This window comes from Schistocerca americana, chromosome 2 (genome assembly GCF_021461395.2).
Source record: "Schistocerca americana isolate TAMUIC-IGC-003095 chromosome 2, iqSchAmer2.1, whole genome shotgun sequence".
Lineage (NCBI taxonomy): Eukaryota > Metazoa > Arthropoda > Insecta > Orthoptera > Acrididae > Schistocerca > Schistocerca americana.
This window is the reverse complement of record NC_060120.1, coordinates 471,796,203-471,819,402: the sequence shown is the minus strand read 5'-3', so window position 1 is coordinate 471,819,402 and position 23,200 is coordinate 471,796,203. Positions and strand designations below refer to the sequence as shown.

The window sequence follows — 23,200 nt, the reverse complement described above, 5'->3', positions numbered from 1 at the left end:
TTTGAAAACTTGTGAAGATACATTTGAATCTTTGTGGAACTTTTTTCAGCAAGAACTTCATTATAGAGAACTGTGTCATCTGTGAAAAGTCTGTGGTTACTTAATAACTGTTTTCCCCCTGTACCTTCCCAAATGCAATTTCTTCACTGTGATTCCTGATTGATTTTGGCATCTTGATAGCTGCTTAACTCTGTGCAGTTGGAGGTATTTCTATTGTTTCCTGTACCAGTATATCTTTAAGCTTACATTACAGCAATTTTCTGTTGAAATATATTGCATATATCTGTGCACTGTATTCATATGATATGTATTCCCAGACTGAAATTTTGTTTGATTGTTTTTCAGGGAAAATTATTGATTGGACATAACATGCTGCTCGACATATGCTTGATTATCAATCAGTTTTGTACAGAGCTGCCAGAATCTTATCTTGAGTTCAAGCAAATTGTTTCTTTTTTATTCCCAAGGTGAGAAATGAATGTGCAATTTGTATACCTGTTTAAGTACAGTAAACACAAAACCCAACATATAATTTGTACTGGGTGGATATCTAACAAAAAATTTACTCCTGGTTTTCATGTTGATGGTGATGGAGATTGTGAATGGAGATTGTGAATGGAGATTGTGAATGGAGATTGTGAATGGTGATTGTGAATGGTGATTGTGATGGTAGAGGTAGAGAGGTGTGGGGAGGAGGGGTGGGGGCTATGATAAGTTATCTGATGAATTTCTGTACTGGCAGTTTTCCACATTTGGTTTTGCTTCTGCTTCTGCCTGGAAACTGGTTTCTGAGATGAAAATATGTTTTAATAGGTAACAACATTAGTTTGTTCTAAAATCTCTGACAGACAAATTTTTAGAATGGCTGTGTGGTTTGAGAGACTATGGTGATCAAGAAATAAGAGGCTATGCAATTCACTGGGAAAGTGGTAAGGAAGCAATACTTCATACAGTGTAGAACGAAGCTATGCATGTGTGAAATTTGAAGAGAACAGAACAGCAATCTAATCACTGAACTAGTGTCTAGAGAAATCGAAGATGTTGGTAGCTAAGAAGTTATATCCATTAATTTGCTAGGTGCAGAACCAAGAGTAGTGTTCATATGAGTAAGGAGTGATTATGGATTACCGGTTTAATGCACTGAAATATGCTGACAATGCATTGGTACATCATTTATACACATGATAAGAAATTACTCAAATATGTTACAAACTTTTCACATTTGAATAAGAGTGTGAGTTTGAGAGAGACAGCTATAGAAAATGAGCTGGGACTACATAATATTTTATTATCAAAGACATCACTTGTGGGTTTGGAATGTTAATGGAGACAGTACAGGGAGATATAATAATTAACACTGTAAAATATGACCCAGCCCAAATGCTATAATTCACCTGTATAGTTGTTTTTATAATTCACGATTTCACAGACAAATCATTTCCTTTGAATTGTAAGTCATTTCATATTTGGTGCATGAAATGTAACAGAGGATGAATTGATAGTTTGTTACAGTATTTGTTCGAATGCTTTTGAGAAAATATTATTTCTAAATTTGTTAAGTTTTGCAAATGGCTAGTACTCACTACTTTTCCTTAGTTTTTTTTGCAGAATTTTTAAAAATTAGGTAGCTACAATCAAGGACGCATTGTACCACAAGAAACTGTCAAAAATAAATCACTTAGCTGCGGTGCCTACAGTACTTTGATAAGCAAACCAGATGAGATATTATTCACACCATTAAAAGAGCACACTGGTTGTTTGGAGCATGGCAGGTGGTATAGAACTGATAACAGTTGTCATATAACTTCCCACCCGGGAAAAACCTGGAAATTTTTTAGAATTCCAGGAATTTTACATTTATTTAGTTTTCAGTTAAATTTTTGTAGTTTTGACTGGAAGAATCGATACTCTAACAAAGGATGTTATTGTATCCCATATACAACAACAAAACACAGTGCTCACACAAGCGTTTGCCAACAGCAAAATGTGTCAAAGGCTTTAGGAAAACAATGCAACGCTTCATAACAACAAATTGCCTCCGATGAGTGTGACATTACAATTGTTTATATTAGATTCGTTTTAGCAGTTCCGAGCGAGCTCATGCACATGCACAGTTGAGTGGCGTATGAGTTGTATCTTCTCCCCCTTCTGGCTGCAGAAATGTGGCTGTTGGCTGTGTAAGCAGTCGCAGCAAGCAGCTAGATGCAACGGGGAAAAAAATTTACTGCTGCACCCAAGCTGCCAGATTCAGGCATGCATTGTAGGTCCAGATCTGTGGGGGGGGGGGGGGGGGGGGGGGTGCCAAATTCATATTCTTGAGGAAAAACAAACCTTGTTTCACAAAGCGCCTAGCATCCAGCGCACATTGGTCTATCGATTATTCATATGATTTTGAAACGCATCTTTGTTGCTTTTTGAACACACTCTGTAAGTTGATTTCTGAATGAATCATAAGTTGATTTTTGAATGTGTGCATGGTGTACGTGATGTCTATCAGGGTAATCCTAGTCGCATCTAGAAATAGACTTTCCTGCAGGCAAAAGGGGACCGGGCTATACGAGCTGAGTGGAGTAGAGCCGAACGAGTGAACGCCAATCGCTGTCTGATTATGTTGTTGAGTTGATTGGGTTTGCGAATGATCAGTGTTGTTGTAATTAGCAGGGAAATCCAGAGATTCAGACTACCAGAGTGGCAGTAAACGACTAACAGGAATAACAGGTAAGAAAGATTACGCATTACCTTCTCGGTGTATCCAAGAAAATGAATTTTTGTCAGAAAATCTGTGGCCAGATCGCTACACTAGTAAGGGCCAGTTGTACAGTCCCCGTGTAGCAGCCGCTTAAGTTCTGTTCTGGAAGTAGAGCGGAAAATGGTTTGTACGAACATAACAATGCGTAACTGGAGAATAATCAGGTATAAGTAAACCAGTGATTCTGGCAGGGTTAGTGAAATTAACTGGCGAATAAGTTTTGACAAAGGCAGGATTAGTTCCAGAATTAGTCATGACTAGATTGATTGTTAGAACGAGGAAGGAGAAGAAATGCTGACATCACAGAAATTAGGGAAGAATATGATGATTCCAAATATATATATAAAAATCTTGTACTACTACTTTTCAATCTCATGTTCGAGAAACTGGAGCGTATGAATGAAATGCGAAACTATTTTCTAACATAAAGCTTTTTGCTTGTAGTAGGCCTAATAGGCATTTTATGTCGGTCTTTGTGAATTATATTCTGTCATGTTATAAAAATGACCAATTGTGTCCAAACAGTCTCGTTTATTTGGTGTGTGTTACAATTTCGGCAGTGTCAGAAAGGCCTATTTTGTTTTATCTAGCAGACAGTGACAAAGTAGACGTAATCAGATCGAGAATCCATACGAGTCTTGGGTACTGTTTGTATTAACAGCTTACACAGTATTAGACAACGATATTTCGATTTTTCATGTAGCAAAACATTTGACGAACTTTGATGAGGTAACAGATTCTTTTGCAGAATGGAAAGCACGCCATGTAAAGCTGTAGCAAGATTAGAGAGAATACAATGCTAGGAGCTAAGGGTTGAAGAAATGTGTACTGTCTTGCTTGTCTCTTGTCTTTACTGGTTTTATGCATCCTATATTTAATTTTATGTCACCCAAAACAGAAAGTAATTAGCTAACAGGCAATAAAGAGTGCAGATTTTCTGAAGAGTTCTTCTTCTCCTGATTACAAAATGTGAGTCCCCCCTCCCCCGTTCTTTCTTCTTTTTTTTTTTTTTTTTTTTTTAAAAAAAAAGGCAAAATGTCAAACCGGGCGACTGGGAGCAGGAAAGGCACCACAGGACATTTTAATTTCCACTGTCCTGAATATAGTTTGATGGCATCCAGTACAAAATATACACATTTCAATTCCACGGAGCGAAATACAGTGACGTGCAACAGAAGAATGCTGTGTGAAGAGGGGTGGCATTGCACTCTGGCACACTTAAGACCAAATAACATGTCTTACATTTCCTCGAATATGTATGTTTTATGTGTTTGACTCTCCAGAAAGATATGCTCTACAAAAGGAACATATTATTAAAATTCGGTTTTTAAAATTTTTGACGTCGTATCCCAAATGCCTGAAGGACTTTGGGAGGGGGGGGGGGGGTGCAGAGCAGTCTGAGTTATAGTGGGGAAGTGCGTAATCTCCACGTGACCCGTGTTTACATTTAGTGATTTTGCTGTTTCCTCTTCGTTTACTGCTCTCACTTCAAATGAAAACAAAACGGATTTCTGTGGCCAGGAAGTGAATTAAAATACATTCACATAATTACGGAAGGCTAATATATGTTATTAGTTTCAGATTTTATTTTATATCCACCTTTCTGGCAGTCAAGCATGAATTGCTTTGCAGAACAATGAAGTTATTTTCGTCGGTTTGCTAAAGAAATTTGGCTTTTATTAATCTCTTCCCCTGGCGCAGATATTTTATTTGAAACGAAGTGTTTAATTCCACAGTATTGGCTAGTTTCATCTGTTTGCTGCATTTCAAGCCCACATTTTCATCTTCTACCACGTATGGCATTATACCATAATAAAGAACCAAACATCAGATAACACAGTACTTGTACTCCAAGAAAATTTACATCCGAATCTGGACATACAAATGTGCACTTTAAGCCAAATTATGCATTTTAGTATTGTTCACATAATTTCGATGCTCTTGAAGTATCCTCTGGTGTCTTTTTTTCTTTTATGACACAATATATTTTAATGGTTTACACGTACGAACATACGGGCTTCCTGCGTCATCGTTGCTGCGCAAGTGCAATGATGCCTGTTACCTGGCGATCTCTGGCAACTACTGAAATGAACCTATTTCTAACAGGTCATGGGAAAATATTATGAATGGTGGTTTGAAAAGCACTACTTTCAAAGTAAATTTCCTTTCATGCAGGCTGAACTTACGTGCGAGAATGTATGATGAATTTCTTAAATCACAGAGTGTTTGATGACGAGCCATTTCGAACCCAGAAGATCAGACATTCATGTCGTTATTATGAGCAAATTGGTGTAGTGCTACGGGAAGCTCTCTCTCCTCTGCGGTAGCTAATTTATTTGTGGAAAACTTCAAGAACAAGTCACTGGACTCTGCTAAAAACTTTACTGGCACATTTGTCTGATATATGTTAAAGTGTAACACGCGCAATGAAGATCGACATTATATGTGAAAGCTTAGCTTCTCTTGCAGCTTGTTAACATTAGTGACCAATATTATATGTGAAAGCTTTTCTGTTCTTGTAGTGACAATATGTATATTAATTTAAAACATTAACTTTTCCTGTTTGTGTATATGCGCTACTTAACAGTGATGTTGCTATTAGCTGACTACATCACATGTCCTGTGGTCTAAATAACCGCTGTCATCAACTGGTGGGATCATGTGACTCGAGCTATGATGGGCTTAACAAAAGTGCATCTCAATGTCTATTACAATGGTTCGGAAAGTAACATGCGGTGTTTGGTGGAATTCGAATTTTTGCTTTCGTAGTACGAAAATATGCAGCGTACATGTTGCTGCACATCAAAAATCTTTCCAAAAGGGTTTTTCTTCCCTGAGTTTCGTTTTCTAAAGTGCCGGGAAATTCCTCGCCAGTGTATAAAAACATAACCGTTCAAAGGATTGATAAGTTTTACAGTTCCGAGGGAAAATATACTGTCACTTAGTAACACGGAAAAAGTGTGTTTTCATCTTGGGGAAAGTGTATTTTTAACCGGGAAATCTGGGAAAAATCCGGGAGTTTTTTTTTCCTTGTCCATGTATACACCCTGTAAATACAATAGGTGGGATGATGACTTTTTTTTCTGCAGATGTGTACTGTTAGGGGAATGGTACAGCCCAGCAGTGGTTCAAGAGCAATGAAGAAAAGCTTGACAGCTGGGACAGATTCCAGGATGAGCCGAAGAAAACATTTGGTGATAATCAGCAGCAAGCCTGCATAGCTGAAGAACGGGGTACTTGAAGAAACAACACAGTCTTATCTCCAGATTGTTTTGATCCAATGCCACAATGTGAATCTTGAATATCCCAGCAGCCTACAAAATCTTACGCACAATATAAGAAGTTGCAGAAGACATCTACCAAGCTCTTTTGGTAAAAAATGTCACAATAGAAATGGAATTCATCGAGGAAAGTGCAACAGAAAAGGAGCTGGACAAGTCAGGTACAACCGACTCCCGAATGTGGTCTTTGCGATAGTTGGGAAAGACCACCATGAAGTCACCTCTCTCATATGTGAGGTAGTTGGAGAAAAAATATAGCAGTTTATAGCAGTAATAACTGTCAGACTGAATAAGCAAGATATATCAGCCATGAATTTCAACTCCATATATCAGGAGATTGTAGAGAATGTTGAGGAAGAGGTGTGTCCGTCTTTAGCACCAGTCTCCACCACCAGCCTAATAATGAGTAAGTTTCTTGGTCAATTCTGATTTATGCTGCAGCTGTGGACTAACAACCCAGCATCCAAGCAGCAAAGGTACAACCCAGCTCCTCCACCAAGCATAATGCTCCACAGTACAGATATTTAGAATGCAGAGGACAACACACTGGTATGTTTTGACTGTGAATGCACTTGAGACGTTGCACACTACTGTAGAAAAAGGAGATGTGTTTTTGGTGACTATTATACTGCTAGATGTCAACCACTAGAACAGTCCTATTCATGTCAGTCAACTGTAGATGATTCTAGTTGACCTTCGGGATGACCCATCGCCACACCCTGGACAACGAGATTGCTCCCAAACATGCCATTATCGTTCTTCATCACTGAACAGAAGCTCCATCCGCTAATCTAGCAACCAGATTCAGGAAAAATTGTTCAGGGGGCCATCTGTGAAACTGAGACCATCATGGGTGAAAATAGTCCTTCAATGATAGTTACCAAGAAGTCAGAAAATCTCATTGGTGTCATCATTTACAGCCAACCTGTTTGGTTGCTTGTCAGCTCAGCTTATTGCTACCAACTCAAGAATACTATGTTCCAGACAGTGATTGTGCTGAAGGTTACAAGTGGGAAATATGTCTAACTGATAGGTACATGTATTGCAAGAATAACTATCAGTGACAGAACACATCCCATTGAATTTATCTTTATAAGAGACTGTAATAATCGTGCTATTCTTGGATGGAACTTCTTGCCAGTATCACAAGCGGTCGTGGACTATGAAAGATCATAACTCCAGATTGTAAAGCTATTCCAACAAGCACATATCACAAAGATTCATCTGAATGGTTGTTAACCATTGTAGATGTTAAATGTGAATGTATGCTTTCCCGGCGTATACAGCTGGCGAAGAGTTCTCGGGCTTCCAGCCGGGTGGCGGTGTCTTCAAACTGCGACGTTTCAACGAGTGACATATTCATCATCTTCTCTGGCGAAGATGATGAGTACGTCACTCGTGGAAACGTCGCAGTTTGAAGACACCGCCACTCGGCTGGAAGCCCGAGAACTCTTCGCCAATTGTAAAAGTTGCCTACTGTCATCAGCAATATGAGTTCTAGTCCTCAATCGAGATGTTCATTTGCACTATGAAGTTTTTTTTCAGCTGTAGAAAGCTACTGCGCTGTGACGTGTGGCTGGCATGGACACCGTTATAGCACTGCACCAGTGACCAGTGCTGTGACAGAAGCTGTGCAACTGAGGTGTTCTAACGAGTGCTGTTGCATGATGTCTGCTCGAAGAAAATTGCAATGAGACAATCACAAAAAGTAATTAGTACAAGAACTCTTTGTTCCAGCATCATCGTGGTTGAAAAATTGCCAATTGGTTGAAAATTTCACTGCTTGTCCCAAAAGTTTTTCTGTTCGAGAAACTGGAAATAAATAGGAGAAAGTTTGTAGACAAATACGGACATTTCTTCTTCCACAATTCTGCTAAATTATTCTGTAGCGATTTAGAAAGAAAATGCTACAGACGGGAAAGATTCTCATGTAGCAAAAAAACCTGGAGAAGAGAAAAGGCAATGAAGCTAGTATGCATTTATTTTTATTAAGTCATTTATTTCGTGGAATTTGAGTGATATTTTCAAGAACATACACTACTGGCTGTTAAAATTGCTACACCAAGAAGAAATGCAGATGATAAACAGGTATTCATTGGACAAATATATTATACCAGAGCTGACATGTGATTACATTTTTTTAGTGTTGGTATTTGTATGATTTTTCTCAAGAAATTTACTTATTGTCTTCTGTATTGAACTGTACCTGGGAAAAACTAGTCATCATACAGAGCCCATTTCTTTGGTTTGACTGAGACATTTGATCCTGTTCCAAATTTTCTTCTTTTCTATTTTTATGGCATGAGTCCCTAATGTTTCTCCTACACTACTGGCCATTAAAATTGCTACACCACGAAGATGACATGCTACAGACGCAAAATTTAACCGACAGGAAGAAGATGCCGTGATATGCAAATGATTAGCTTTTCAGAGCATTCACACAAGGTTGGCGCCGGTGGCGACACCTACAACGTGCTGACATGAGGAAAGTTTTCAACCGATTTCTCATACACAAACAGCAGTTGACTGGCGTTGCCTGGAGAAACGTTGTTGTGGCACCTCGTGTAAGGAGGAGAAATGCGTACCATCACATTTCCGACATTGATAAAGGTCGGATTGTAGCCTATCGCGATTGCGGTTTATCGTATCACGTCATTGCTGCTCGCGTTGGTCGACATCCAATGACTGTTAGCAGAATATGGAATCGGTGGGTTCAGGAGGGTAATGCGGAACACCGTGCTGGATCCCAATGGCCTCGTATCGCTAGCAGTTGAGATGACAGGCATTTTATCCGCATGCCTGTAATGGATCATGCAGCCATGTCTCGATCCCTGAGTCAGCAGATGGGGACATTTGCAAGAAAACAACCGTCTGCACGAACAGTTCGACAACATTTGCAACAGCCTGGACTATCAGCTCGGAGACCATGGCTGCAGTTACCCTTCACGCTGCATCACAGACAGGAGCACATGTGATGGTGTACTCAACGACGAACCTGGTTGCACGAATGGCAAAACGTCATTTTTTCGGATGAATCCAGGTTCTGTTTACAGCATCATGATGGTCAAAACCGTGTTTGGCGACATCATGGTGAACGCACATTGGAAGTGTGTATTCGTCATTGCCATACTGGCGTATCACCCGGCCATTGGTTACACGTCTCGGTCACCTCTTGTTCGCATTGACGGCACTTTGAACAGTGGACGTTACATTTCAGATGTGCTACTACCTGTGGCTGAAAGGGAAAAAGCATCCACAGAATTGAAAATGAAATATCTAGATGCATCTATGAAGGAGTACATAAATTTATTTCTACTGAGCAAGGTTATGGCTGTGAGAACACCCCACTCCACTGTTTTGGTTGAGACGAAAAAGCATATGGAATTTAGGAATTAAATGAGGGATATAAAAATAAAAAAAGAGAAGTTTAAAAGTGTCACAACAGATTGATATTATTTCAGAATGGTATTCATATTGTTTGAGACTGGTGATCTTTGGGCTATGATGTATTTCCTTTCAAAATAAAATTAAAGTGTTGATTAATTTTTTACTTTATTTTGTAAGTTTCTTAAAGGTAGCTTGCCTTTTTACTGAATACAGTTTATATTAAGTTCCCTCTCTCTCTCTCTCTCTCTCTCTCTCTCTCTCCCTCTCTCTCTCTGTTACTGTAAATCTGTTGATGGTGGGAGAGTAAATAAGGGCTTTTATCTCAGTGATTCAGCACTATCTAGAAGTTTACATCTACATCTACATTTATACTCCGCAAGCCACCCAACGGTGTGTGACGGAGGGCACTTTACGTGCCACTGTCATTACCTCCCTTTTCTGTTCCAGTTGCGTATGGTTCGCGGGAAGAACGACTGTCTGAAAGCCTCCATGTGAGCTCGAATCTCTCGAATTTTACATTCGTGATCTCCCTGGGAGGTATAAGTAGGGGGAAGTAATATATTCGATACCTCATCCAGAAACGCACCCTCTCGAAACCTGGCAAGCAAGCTACACCGCGATGCAGAGCGCCTCTCTTGCAGAGTCTGCCACTTGAGTTTGCTAAACATCTCCGTAATGCTATCACGGTTACCAAATAACCCTGTGACGAAACGCGCTGCTCTTCTTTGGATCTTCTCTATCTCCTCCGTCAACCTGATCTGGTACGGATCCCACACTGATGAGCAGTACTCAAGTATAGGTTGAACGAGTGTTTTGTAAGCCACCTCCTTTGTTGATGGACTACATTTTCTAAGGACTCTCCCAATGAATCTCAACCTGGTACCCGCCTTATCAACAATTAATTTTATATGATCATTCCACTTCAAATCGTTCCGCACGCATACTCCCAGATATTTTACAGAAGTAACTGCTACCAGTGTTTGTTCCGCTATCATGTAATCATACAATAAAGGATCCTTCTTTCTATGTATTCGCAATACACTACATTTGTCTATGTTAAGGGTCAGTTGCCACTCCCTGCACCAAGTGCCTATCCGCTGCAGATCTTCCTGCATTTCGCTACAATTTTCTAATGCTGCAACTTCTCTGTATACTACAGCATCATCCGCGAAAAGCCGCATGGAACTTCCGACACTATCTACTAGGTCATTTATATATATTGTGAAAAGCAATGGTCCCATAACACTCCCCTGTGGCACGCCAGAGGTTACTTTAACGTCTGTAGAGGTTATTACCTAAATGATATGCAAGAGTATTAATAAACAGCTATTTTCCTAATGTTTACTGTTTTCACCTCAAAGGAGAGATGTGACAGTGTGTAGCAGGTGTGCTGTGTGCCAGTGAGATGCGTGACCCGTGAAGGGGTACATTTATTAATGGGCAACCTTTGAGGAACCTTCTGCACCACAGTTGCATAAGACTTTTCCAAGAAAGTGGGGCTCTGTGCGGGTGGACCGTCATATACCTAACTGCTTGTGGAAACACCTGCTGAATCTACAACATAAAAACCCTCTCAGTACAATGAATTTACTGTTTGCGATTATCCCCACCAACTCTTTCAAGAGACTGAGGGAGTCTAGTGTTCCTGATAGCCTGATTGCAGTAACGGGCTTGAGAAGTTATAAATCACTTGTTTCTTGTGGTAAAGAGGAAGAAAGGGATGTTTAAAAAAAGTATCCCTTTTCTATATTCATAAATGTTTGTAAGGGCTTGCAGGCACTTTAAAATCTGTTAAACAATTGTGAAGTGATTTCTTGCTGGTCGAAACTAAAAGGTCACAGCAGATGGCACTTCCAAAGAAGTCTATCAAATTGGGTGAATATGATGAGTCGTTGAATTGCACAACTCCCTGAAGTCAAGCAAGGTTGTGGTCACATACCGTGATATTATGGACATGGATATCTTGGAACTGAAACAAGAGTAGTCACCACAGGGTCATAGTAGACATTGTACAAAAGATGTGGAGCATTAATGTAGAGATTGAGAAGACTGCCACTTTTATTGTGACCTTCCGTTGTTCATTACTATCTGAGCACATCATGGCTGGGTTCCTCCTACTTGCGGTCAGACCTTATATAACTAACCTTATCAAGTGTTATGAATGCTGGAGCTTTGGCCACTCAACAGTAAGTTGTGGAGATGAAGCAACTTGTGGTAAAAGTGGAAAGGCAGTCCATGAATCTGGCACTGACTGCTAGTCTCGAGCAATATGCCTCAACTTCTCTTGGAGCCAGCCAGTCAGGAACCAAGAACGTTCAGTATTTGCTGAGGCGCATAAAAGTCAAGGTAAAGTGGCTCCCTTATGCAGAAGCCAAGAAAGAATATAAAGCAACAAAACTCCCTGTTCTCACCACTTCCTGTGCTTCCTTGATGAAGAAACCTGTCCAAAGGTACACGTTTTAATGCAAACGACATCCAGTGAAAAAGTGCGCACCACCAGTACCTGTACCTACCAAAGCAAACAGAGTAAAGATAGAACAACCCAGGCAGCCAAAAAAACAGAGGAAGGCAAAACTTAAACTGTGACTACTGGGAAGGCAACCAAAAACAGTGTCTCTCAGCTGTCCCTTTGCCCATTAACCTCAAAGAGAAAGGGGCACCCATTAACCTCAAAGAGAAAGGGGCAGGGAAAGGATCATGACATTTAGGTCACAAGCTGTTTTGGATACCAGCAGATGTCATACTGGCACATCTGTTTAATGTGGGGGACATAATGGAGTTGGATGTCTGATCACCAGACGCAGAAAGGCCCTCCACTCTCCATTGCTCTACCAGTTTCTCACCATCCCAGAACAAATAAAGGAGTCAATTAAAACCTTGACACGAGAACAGTTTCCAAATTTCAGTGGAATATGAACAGGTGTGGGACTCATTTGAAGGGATTGAGACTCCTCGTACAGGGCATACTGTTTGCCTCTGTCTCAAGCTCCATGGGAAAGACAGCTTTACTAGTGACAGACTGAAAGGTGCGAAAAGAATTTTGTCAAGGAGACATTCCATTCCTTGACTGTGCCCTTACCACACTACTACAAGCAGTGGCTGTCACGACAAAGGCCAATGTTGCTCTAACAGTGAGCTCTATGTACCTACTGCCCCATGAGTCCTTGACAGTGAGATCAACAAGACAGCTTATTTTGGAAGTGCCATGTCCCTTTCTTCTCCTCGGAGATTGTAATGCACACAGCACACAATGGTGATCCAACATCATTTTCCCCAGGGGTAAAGTGATGGAGGATCTCTCACAAACTGAAAGCATTATATCATATAAGAACATAATGGCCGATTCTAGCCAGTTTCCAGCTTTCCATTGTTATTGGGTGATACAGGAGAGGGTTGGCTGGGATTTCTGTTTCCCCAACACGGAGGAATACAAATGGCTTTTCTCTCTTTGGGAGTTGAAGCCAGCATTGTCATTAGCTCATAATCGTGTACCTAATCACAACCTAATATGTTGCATGTTGAAATAGTTGAACTCGCACTCGAGATAGATCCTCTCTAGCTCGTTAATGAAATTTGGGTGTCAGGTGTATTACCCAACTCGTGGAAAGAATGTGTTTTAATCCTGATTTTAAACCCAGGGAAGGATCATACTAATCCTAGTAGTTCTTGTAGCATTATTCTGACTAACTGCATAGGAAATACAGTGGATCATAAGTTGGAGCCTAGTGTGGATTCTTGAAACCAGGCACTACTAAGTTGCTCCCAGTGCAGGTTCAAGAGGTATCACTCCACACTCGATATTCTGATACTGCTAGAAGTAGTGACTCGGAAAGCTTTTGTATGTGAGCAACACCTTATTGGTATATCCTTTGATTTGGAAAAGACATATTATACTAATTGGAGGTATAGTATTTTGTTGCAACTCTTCAAGTGGGCTTTCTGGGGCCATCTCCCCATTTCTCTACAGTCCTTCCAATTAGAAAGGTATAGTAGATAGTGGGTTTGACATGCTCTGATTGTTTTAAGCAGGAGAATGATGTACCTCAAGGGAGTGTTTCATGTGTAATGGCATTCACCATCCCAATAAACAGTATTATGTCCATGGCGAGGAGTCTGGTATGATATTCCTTGTCTGGTATGATATTCCTTGTCTGGTATGATATTCCTTGTCTGGTATGATATTCCTTGTCTGGTATGATATTCCTTGTCTGGTATGATATTCCTTGTTTGTGGATGACTTCATCTTCCGTGCACCCTCTTACCTTGCGAAGGCTACTTCACAAACACATTTGATGATCAAGCAGCTGGAATATTGGGCAAACACCACTGCTTTCAATTATCTTTGGAGAAAACTGTGTGTGTTGATTTTAATCATGTCTGCACTCTTTTTAATGTGTTTTAATACTGGTGTTACCAGTCTCACTTTTAAAGAAAAGGTGAAATATCTGGGCCTCACTTTTGGTTAGAGGCTGACATGGCTGCCACACTTTGAGTAACTGAAATTAAAATGCCTTGAGATTTGAAACATTCTCAGACACATCAGTTATAAGTCACTGGAGGCTGATGGTGTTGTCTACTGCAGTTTTATAAAGACTTCGTGCGACCACAGCTTGAATATGGGTGCCAGATTGATGGGTTGTCAAAGTCTTCAGATCTCAAAATGCTTGATGTGGTTCATTATGAGGGTAATAGGCTGCCAGGAGGGGCTTATCAAATAAGTCCAGTATCTAGCTTGTGTGCAGAGGCTAGCAGACCTCCACTGTCTGTTCAACACGTTCTCATCATGGTACGCCAAGCATACATATCTCTGTCTGTTCTAAAATTGCTAGCATTCATCTCTGTTACCCAGCCACTACCAGACCATCTGTTCAATCACCGTCCATGGGCAATGAGATTGTTTGAGAGCCATGCGAAGGATAGCCCTGAGTTATTGCAGGTGGAGGATGTTGAAGTCCAACCCAGGGGGTGGAGTAAGGGATTCCCTGGCTACCAAAGAAGCCCTGATTACTTTATGAATTAAATAGGTAGAGGAAGAACTGTACACCAATTATATTTTTTTAAAACTAAATTTTGCAAAATGAAATTGCCATCTGAATTATATTACTGTTTACACCTATAGATCTAAACATGGGGACTTTCTCAGCTGCTGCATTGTGTTCACTGAATTTGTCCTTAGGTTATGGCTCCCAGAGAAGTTTTCTGTTTACTGTGTGGAATTTTTTGCTGTTCTGAGGGTGTTGGAGCGGTAGAGACTGTATCGTGGCAAGAAATTCCTCATCTGCTCATATTCACAGTGTGCCCTTTTTGCCATTGATCAGATGTCCCAGGGGATAAGATAACACTAAGTAGTCCAGGACTCCTTCCTTGTGCAGACAGGAAAAGGTAGTAGTTTTGTGCTAAGTTCCAGGGCACTTCAGGATCCAGGGAAATGAACTCACAGATGCGGCTGCCAAAGGGGCTTGCTTCCTTCCCCTTCCTGGTCACTGTTCTGTCCCCCAAAGGCTGTGCTCAGTGAAACCTTCAGTGTCACCGTGGCTAAAATCGTTCCTGCCCATACATGGTTCAGAGTGGGACATTGCCAGTTGGCACATGGCTTCCTCTTAAATCGTGAAGTGCCCCCAGTGTGTCAAAGATGTGGGATACAGCTGTTGATGCAACATGTTTTAATTGAGTTTGTCCTATATGACAATTTGAGGGCAGATCTACGTCATTCACAGGGCCTGCACTCTATTTGAACTGATAGTGAGCTGAGAGGTTTGTTTTTTTAAGGTTTTGTATGATGTTGGAACTCTTTCCAAAATATTGGCTGCAAGATTTTAACCCAGAGTGGCTTGGTCAACCATCATTTCCAAGCAGTCACCAAGCCACAATAATCTTGGCACTTTTCACTGTATCTGCACTGATATTTTATCCTTTCACTACCTCCCTCCCTCCCTTCTTCCACCCTCCCCCATGCTCCTTCCCCTCCCTTGCTGCTGTGCACTCACACCAGTGTAATCACCATCATCATCAATGGAAGATATCTTTGGTATTTGGATGACTTTTTTTTTTAAAAAAAAAGACATTTGAAGAGCATCTCAGCTCTAAGCTGCCTGACAACTGTGTTGAGTGTTCAGACCCACATCTCTGCCTGAATCTGAAAAAGTGCTTCTTTGTCTCCCAAGAAATTAAAATATTGGGGCACCTAATTAATGGGGATTGATTCCATCCTGATACAGATAAAGTAAGAGTGGTCACATGTTTTCTGAGTCCTCCACTTATTTGTGATGAGGGAAGTTTTCTTGGAATGTGCATGTGCTTATAGCAATTTATAAAGGACTTCTGCACCAGGGCACTATTGCAGAGAAATGCCAAATATTCCTCAAATGGGGTGCAAGGAAGTTCTTTCCTTGTCCTTAAAAGGTGCTGTAATCTTGTCCTAGCCCAGCATTGTATGATCAGAATGCCAAGACAGACCTTCACACTGATGCTAGAAGTTGTGGAATATGTGCAGTTGTAGGACACATTTAAGAGGGTGCTGAAAGTGTGATAGCTTATGCTTCCTGAATACTTGTCATGTTCGAGACGAACTAATGTTCAACCAACCGGGAGCACCTTACAGTTGTTTGAGCCATCAATTAGTTCTCATTTATTTGGCAAACCATTCATTGTCATGATGGACCACCATTTTCTGTGTTGACTGACTAGACTGTAGGATCCGTCTGACAAGTAGAGCACTGAGGCTTCAGCAATATGACGTAACAGTGGTACATGCCACATTAGAGTTCAGGGATTATGACTCCTCATCGATAAAACAAAAGCGCAGAGACGTCATTCATGTACTCGATATGAAGCCCTGCTACCATCCTGAGACACAAATCAATGATGAGGGCTTGTCATTCAAGGAAACTGAAAACATACTGTATGACCCTGGAGCTTTAGTAGAAGGGGCCACCTTCAATGCCCATCATGGTAAAGAGGATGTGACAACATGAGGATCTGCCAGGGCTAACTTTCAAAGGGCGATTGACAAGATTTAGATTCAGGTTGCTTCAGTCGTTTCCAGTGAGGGCTTCTGAAACAGTGGGGTGTTGTTTCTCCATGAGAGGGAGCTATGCTGCTAATTGTGCCACATGCTATGTGGCGAAGTGGTTAGTGTCACCGGCTGGTGTGCTGCGAGTTGCCATTTCAAACCCACCGACCACCAGCTACTTGTTGTTTAGTAATTAATATTTCTGGAAGGTTCACAAATTTCCTTCTGTTTGTAATGTTTTTATATTCTGGAATATTCAGTTTGTATAAGTAGCAGGATGCTCCATCCGGGTCATATTTGTTCTGGATGTACATTGGTGTCTTCCCTGATGATCCTGCTTTTGGATTTGGACTTGAGGTGACAGTAAATTTTTCTGTGTGTTCTGGACAGCTTGTCGGGTCCTGGGTGATTCCATAAATCACTGAGATATTATGGTTGACTCAGCATTTACCACTGTGAGAAAAGTTTAAGGGCTTAATCAAGAAAGGGGGGGGGGGGGGGGGGTGTAAAAAAAGTTCGAAGTGTTCATTTTATGTTAGTTTCCTTCTAATGTGAGTTCTTATCACAAACATGGTTGTCACTCCTTTGAAACTATGATTTTTTGTTTATGGTAGGGCAACTCATTTTCAGCGAACACATGTGTTTTGATAAATCGTGTAAGCTGTTTGACAGAGGATGTGTAAATTCAAAACTGATAATGGAGCTCGTTTAAAGAATTAAAATATAACCACGTTGTTACTTGTTGCTACTGTATAATATCAACATTTTTATCAAATGTAACTTTCTGTGAAAAATTGAAATTGTGCATGGTTCACTTCAGGGTAGAACTAAATCCATTCACAACTTATTCACAGAACAAAAACCATCAAGTAATGTGTTTGCTAATTTCAGCACATTCAGTATTTCTTTGTAATTAGTGTGTGTCACTAGAGCAGCTTTCTAAAAACTAATCTTTCATTTTTACTATATTTAGACTTTTCATTATTATTTTTATACACACTTCAATATTATTTTGGAGGTCATTGTTCAACAGACACCCACACACTTTTGAGATGTGGCTGCATTCAATCTGTATAGTATGAAATTTAGGAGAAAATCACATTTTCTACGCCTGTAGATGTCATAAAAATTGTTGCTGCTGCTGATGCATTTGAAATGTCATGGATGTTACCTATTTGGAATTTTACTATTTAAGTTAAGTATCCATGTTCATTAAATATCTCTCTCTCTCTCTCTCTCTGTGTTAATATTAGGCCCCCCCCCCCCCCCATCTTTTATGTGAGCTGAGTGTTGACATGAGCCGAGTGCTGACAGCATAATGATGAGACCATTGTCTCTCAAAATGTGTTGTTGAATTGTGTGAAGTACATATAAAGTGGCTGAATGCTTCCAGTTAACTCTGATACATTACTGCTTTTTCAGGTTACTTGACACCAAATATATGAGTTTCTGCGAGCCTTTCAAATCGCTGGTAAGCTCTACTGTTCTTGGTCATCTGCAGAAGACATTATCTGAACCGCCTTTTGAGAGCATAAAAGCAGGTTAGTTTTACATCAGTGAAATTATTAGTAACCTTTCTGTGCTTTGTGTGTTCAGTTTATTGTTCTTCGTTATTGGTGTAGAGTGGTTAGACTATGGTGCCAACTTTTGCAGATTGACGAGATCAAGCCAGTTCAGTGGTGCTGAATCTTTCTTGATAATAAATTGAAAACAAAAATTAAAATTGGATTGAATAGTGTGTTTTCCCAGAGATCTACAGTGTGAAGGTTTTCATGAAAGTGTAACATATAAAAAATACATACTGTTTTCACCCAATTTTTTTAAAAAGAGTCTCCTTGAGAAAAAATTATTTTTAACATATTCTGAGTGACTTAAAATTGGTTGGTTGGTTGGTTGGTTGGTTGAAGGATGAAAGGGACCAAACTGACCTAAAATTACAAACTGTTTTGTTGTCATTAAGTATCTGCCAAAACGTTAACATTATACCTGTATTAAACTTATACTTATTAAGCCTGTTATCTTTGGTGTCATTATTTTTAATTACCATAATAGAACAGTTGTGAGATTTATTTCTTCATTTTCACAAATTTTTCACTTTTTCTTCCAAATACATTGTGATATTTGAGGTTATGGTTACGGTAGAACCTCAGAAAGAAGCTGGTTTTTGCCAAATACTTATCGGATTTTGCTGCTACACTGACATGAGAATGTTACAGTTTCTTGCTTTCAAACATATTACCTGCCTGCCGCTCTCTCGTTGGCTGCAGAGAACCAGCAGCTGACACACCTCCTTTCATTGCCTTTATACCTCACGGTGAGCATCAACAACATTGTTGCAGGAAACTCGTAAGTATGTCACTGGCCCCTATCTGGACTTTTACCATCTCCTGCAGAAATCTAACATCGTTGTGGTTTTGCCCAGTTTTAAAGTCATTTCAAATGGATTCAGGCAAATTGCAATGGTATAGCTTACATGATTGGTGACATCATGTAATTTGCTGCCTGTTCACTATTTCCATCCCTGCTCCCATCCCAGTTCTCAGCCAGGCTGGTGTCACCTTTTTCCCTCCAACCCTTCTGTAATGCTGTGCTGAGCAACTATGGAACATAGACTGCAATATCTTCAGGGGTGCAGGTCATATGTAATAACACCAACTAACATATAAATAGAAGATCGGAATAATGATTCAATAAAATTCTCAAACTTTTGATCGTCCCACCAACAAGTGACGTTTGTTGGTACTATCTCCATGACAGGTTATGCCGCTGTAATTTATTTTCATAACAACAGCTGTAGTCACTTTAAAATGATTTATTTTGTTTTTTAGACTTTTAATAATGGATTAATTTTCTTTCTTGTTTCGTCTGAATGTCACCAGCTTGTTCCGAAGCTGATTAAAAGGTGTTAATTTTTTTTCACTCGTTATTCTAATACATTCCCTCAGGACCTCAGCATTCATTTGCTGGGTGCAGGCTTGGCGACCACTGGGTTCCTGAGCTGGGGACTGGTAAACGCAGCCAGCCAGTCCTGTCACCGTAAGCTCTGGGCATGCTTCAGCAACCACTGTACTGCACTGCAGTGGAACGTTGTGTGTCATACGGAACGGGGATCTTGGCTTGATCACAAGGGTGGTAAAAACGTATGTAGATAAACAACCTCAAGGTGTACTGGCTTGATCACGAGGGTGGTAAAAACGTGTGTAGATAAACCCTCAACCTCAAGGTGTACTGGGCACCGATGAAATGCATGGTGTGGAACAGTCGTGTCATTAGCAGGCAACCTCTGGGGAAACTGATGAACCTCAGTTGTATGAGGCTTATCTAGGCATGTGGGGCTCTGTCTAGGTGGACTTTTATTTCACTAATTGCTTGTAGGACCAAGATGCAATCCTTAAAATTATAACATTCTCCTCCCAGCAGAAAGGGTGGGCTGCTGGTAGGTACTAACACCCAGCTTGACAAGAGGGCTCATGTAGCCAATCCTCCTGACTCAGGGATTATCCATGGTTTTCCAGCATTAGTGACAGAACGCATGCTGCTGGACAGAATGTGTTCTTGATTTTGAAGAGAAAAGATGGCAGCTTTGAGAAGGTTTTGAATTTTTATATTCAGAAAGATTTTATGGGGCAACACAGGTACTCTGAAATATCGCAGGTACTTTGAAATTAGTCAGGCGATTGCATAATGGAATACTATTTGTTGAAACTGCTAGTTCCCAACAAATTACCAACCTCTGGGAAGCTAATTGTCATGGAGAATATGCCATGGAAAAGGAGCTGCACGACACTTTGAACTATAGCAAGGGTATTGTGACCTGCAGAGATCTATTTGACATTTCTAAGGACGAATTGATGGCTCAGGAAAGGATCATTGATGTGCAAAATATATTGGAAAGGGTGGATGGGAATCTCATAAAATCTGACTCCTTCATCCTTTCCTTCAGTAGCACAAAACTTTCAGAGTATATCAAGGCAGATCCCCTTCATCTAAGCATAAGGCTATATGTCGCCACTTTGGGCACAACACCATAGAATGTAAGGGTGAAGCCACTTGTAGCACATGTGGCAAGGCTGCTCATAATGGCGTTGGCTGCTCCTCCCCTCCAAAGCATGTAAATTGCTGCAGGGATCACCCTGTCTGAAGTAGGGATTTCAGTGTCAAACTTGAAGAACGGAAGATACAGGAGATTTAAGACAATCGAAATGCATTCCATATAGAGAGGACAAGAAGACGTATAAGGCTGTGCAGCCTCCCACATTCACTATATCTTTTGCTTCAGTTCATAAAACGCCTGTTTTGACAGCCAACACTTCTACAGAGACGAAGGTTGCTCAAAGTGAAACTCCCGACACAGGCACAGCCGCAGTGCTTGTGTATAGAAAATACACTTCAAAGCCATTTATGTCCTTGTGCTACCTGGCTGTGCTGTGTTTGTCAGTAAAATACACCACTCCTCTGCTCTCTCCTTGGTTACAAACCTACAAGCAGTAGCCATTGCAGTTCATGTTGGTCGGAAGATCCCTATCTGCTCCCTGTATTTACCTCTGCAGGATGCAAAAGACTAAGGTGCTCGCAGACCATATTGAACAACTCCCCTGTCCATTTGTCCTATTGGGTTATTTCAATGTCCATATTGTACTGTCATTGTTGTGGTCTTCAGTCCAAAGATTGGTTTGCTGTAGCTCTCCTTGCTATTCCATCCTGTGCAAGCCTCTTCAGCTCCAAGTAACTACTGCAACATACATCCTTCTGAATCTGCTTACTGTATTCATCTCTTGGTCTCCCTCTATGATTTTTACCCACATGCTTCCCTCCAGTACTAAATTGGTGATCCCTTGATGCCTCAAATATGTCCTATCAACAGATCCCTTCTTCTAGTCAGGTTGTACCACAAATTTCTTTTCTCCCCAATTATATCCTGTACCTCCTTATTAGTTACATGATCTGTCCTTCTAATCTTCAGCATCCTTCTGTAGCGTCACATTTCAAAAGCTTCAATTCTCTACTTGTCTAAACTGTTTATTGACCTCGTTTCGCTTCCATACATGACTACACTCCATGCAGATACTTTCAGGAAGGATTCCCTGACACTTAAATCTATACTCGATGTTTACAAATTTCTCTTCATCAGAAATGCTTTTCTTGCCATTGCCAGTCTGCATTTCATACCCTCTCTACTTCGACCATCGTCCATTATTGTGCTTCCCAAATAGCAAAACTCGTTTACTACTTTAAGTGTCTCATTTCATAATCTAATTTCCTTAGCATTACCTAATTTAAATCGACTACATTCCTTTATCCTCGTTTTGCTTTTGTTGATGTTCATCTTATATCCTCCTCCTCAAGACATCGTCCATTCCATTTAACTGCTCTTCCAAGTCCTTTACTGTCTCTGATGGAATAACAATATCATGAGCAAACCTCGGAGGTTTTTATTTTCTCCATGGATTTTACTTCCTATTCCAAATTTTTCTTTTGTTTTCTTTAAAGCTTCCTCAATGTAGAGATTGTATAATATCGGGGATAGGCTACAACCCTGTCTCACTCCTTTCTCGTCCGCAGCTGGTGGTGTAGTGGCTAGTTTTGCTGCCTCTGGATCACGGGGCCACAGGTTCGATTCCTGGCCAGGTTGGGGATTTTCTCTGCCTGGGGACTGGGTGTTTGTGTTACCCTCACAAATATTGCAACATATGTAATAGTGGCTCAACAGGACTGTGTAAAAAATTGGACTGTTGTAATTTTTTTTCCTTCTATCTTTTCTACGTAATTCTGTAGCTCTCAATTCGTTCGAGCAATCAATCATTCATGATAGGAAATACAGTCATAGCTCAGTCACTCAAAATGATTCTGAAATTTTACTTGTTAGAATGAAATCAGGCGATGATTCTTCTTCTCTGCAGGCTCGTGCTTTGCGGCAGTCTGCTAATCTGTACAAATAAAATGCCTCGTATAATCAGTCGGGAAACCTCATATCACGCGGATATTTGGCTTTGATGAAGTTTAACCTTCCGAAGAAGTAATGGAGCTCTTGGATTATTAAATGCAGGTTCGTATCCAGTCTTTCGGAAGTTCCCTTCTGATTAACAACTACGCAATATACCGATAAATATCCTTAATTCTCATATTTCCAATACACACCTTTTATTTTAAGGAGCAATCTATATATATTTCCTCTTAATCGTACAGTTCGTATCAGTTATCTTCTGTGATAAATCTCAATAATCAGATTACAGTTCTTCCAAACTAAGCACAGGCTAATCGGCACGAAGACAATCTCGGAAGCCCTCCTTCTTTTTTTTCTAACAACCATCAGAGAGAGTACTACAAAGAATACTTATGCGCTCATGGCATAGCTATTGTATGAGCTACTTTTCGCATGGATTCTGCGAGTATGAAGACAGAAAATTAGTAAACGTCATTCAAGGGTAGAATTGTATCTGAATAATTCATCGAATATAATGAGATATTACAATTGTCCCTCGCAGCGAGCAAAGTTAATGATAGTACACTTTGCGAGCTAACAGAAAAAATTTGTTGGGTTGTTTATTCAAAAGAGGAATATTTTGAATTAGTAGAATTTTACTATAGAGAGTATGGGTAACATGTTAAGACAGTAAGTTACGAGAATACCTAAGCTGTAGCTTTTACATGTACCGGGGTATACCCGCATCCCGAGTACATAACCAGGGAAGATGTTGATTGGTGTAATTACGAAAAAGGTCTACCCATTTACCGAGCGAGGTGGCGCAGTGGTTAGCACACTGGACTCGC

The 23,200-nt window shown here is 40.4% G+C and overlaps 1 protein-coding gene across 2 annotated transcripts in view; it reads left to right on the top strand.

Moving 5' to 3' along the window:
• The window catches only part of LOC124596582 (poly(A)-specific ribonuclease PARN-like), a 305,688-nt gene that overhangs the window by 93,530 nt on the left and 188,958 nt on the right, over positions 1-23,200 (top strand). For both annotated transcript variants that reach the window (XM_047135773.1, XM_047135772.1), the window contains exons 6-7: positions 346-467; positions 17,852-17,970. In XM_047135773.1, coding sequence (XP_046991729.1) covers positions 346-467; positions 17,852-17,970 — 241 coding nt within the window. The remainder of the gene's footprint in view (positions 1-345; positions 468-17,851; positions 17,971-23,200) is intronic.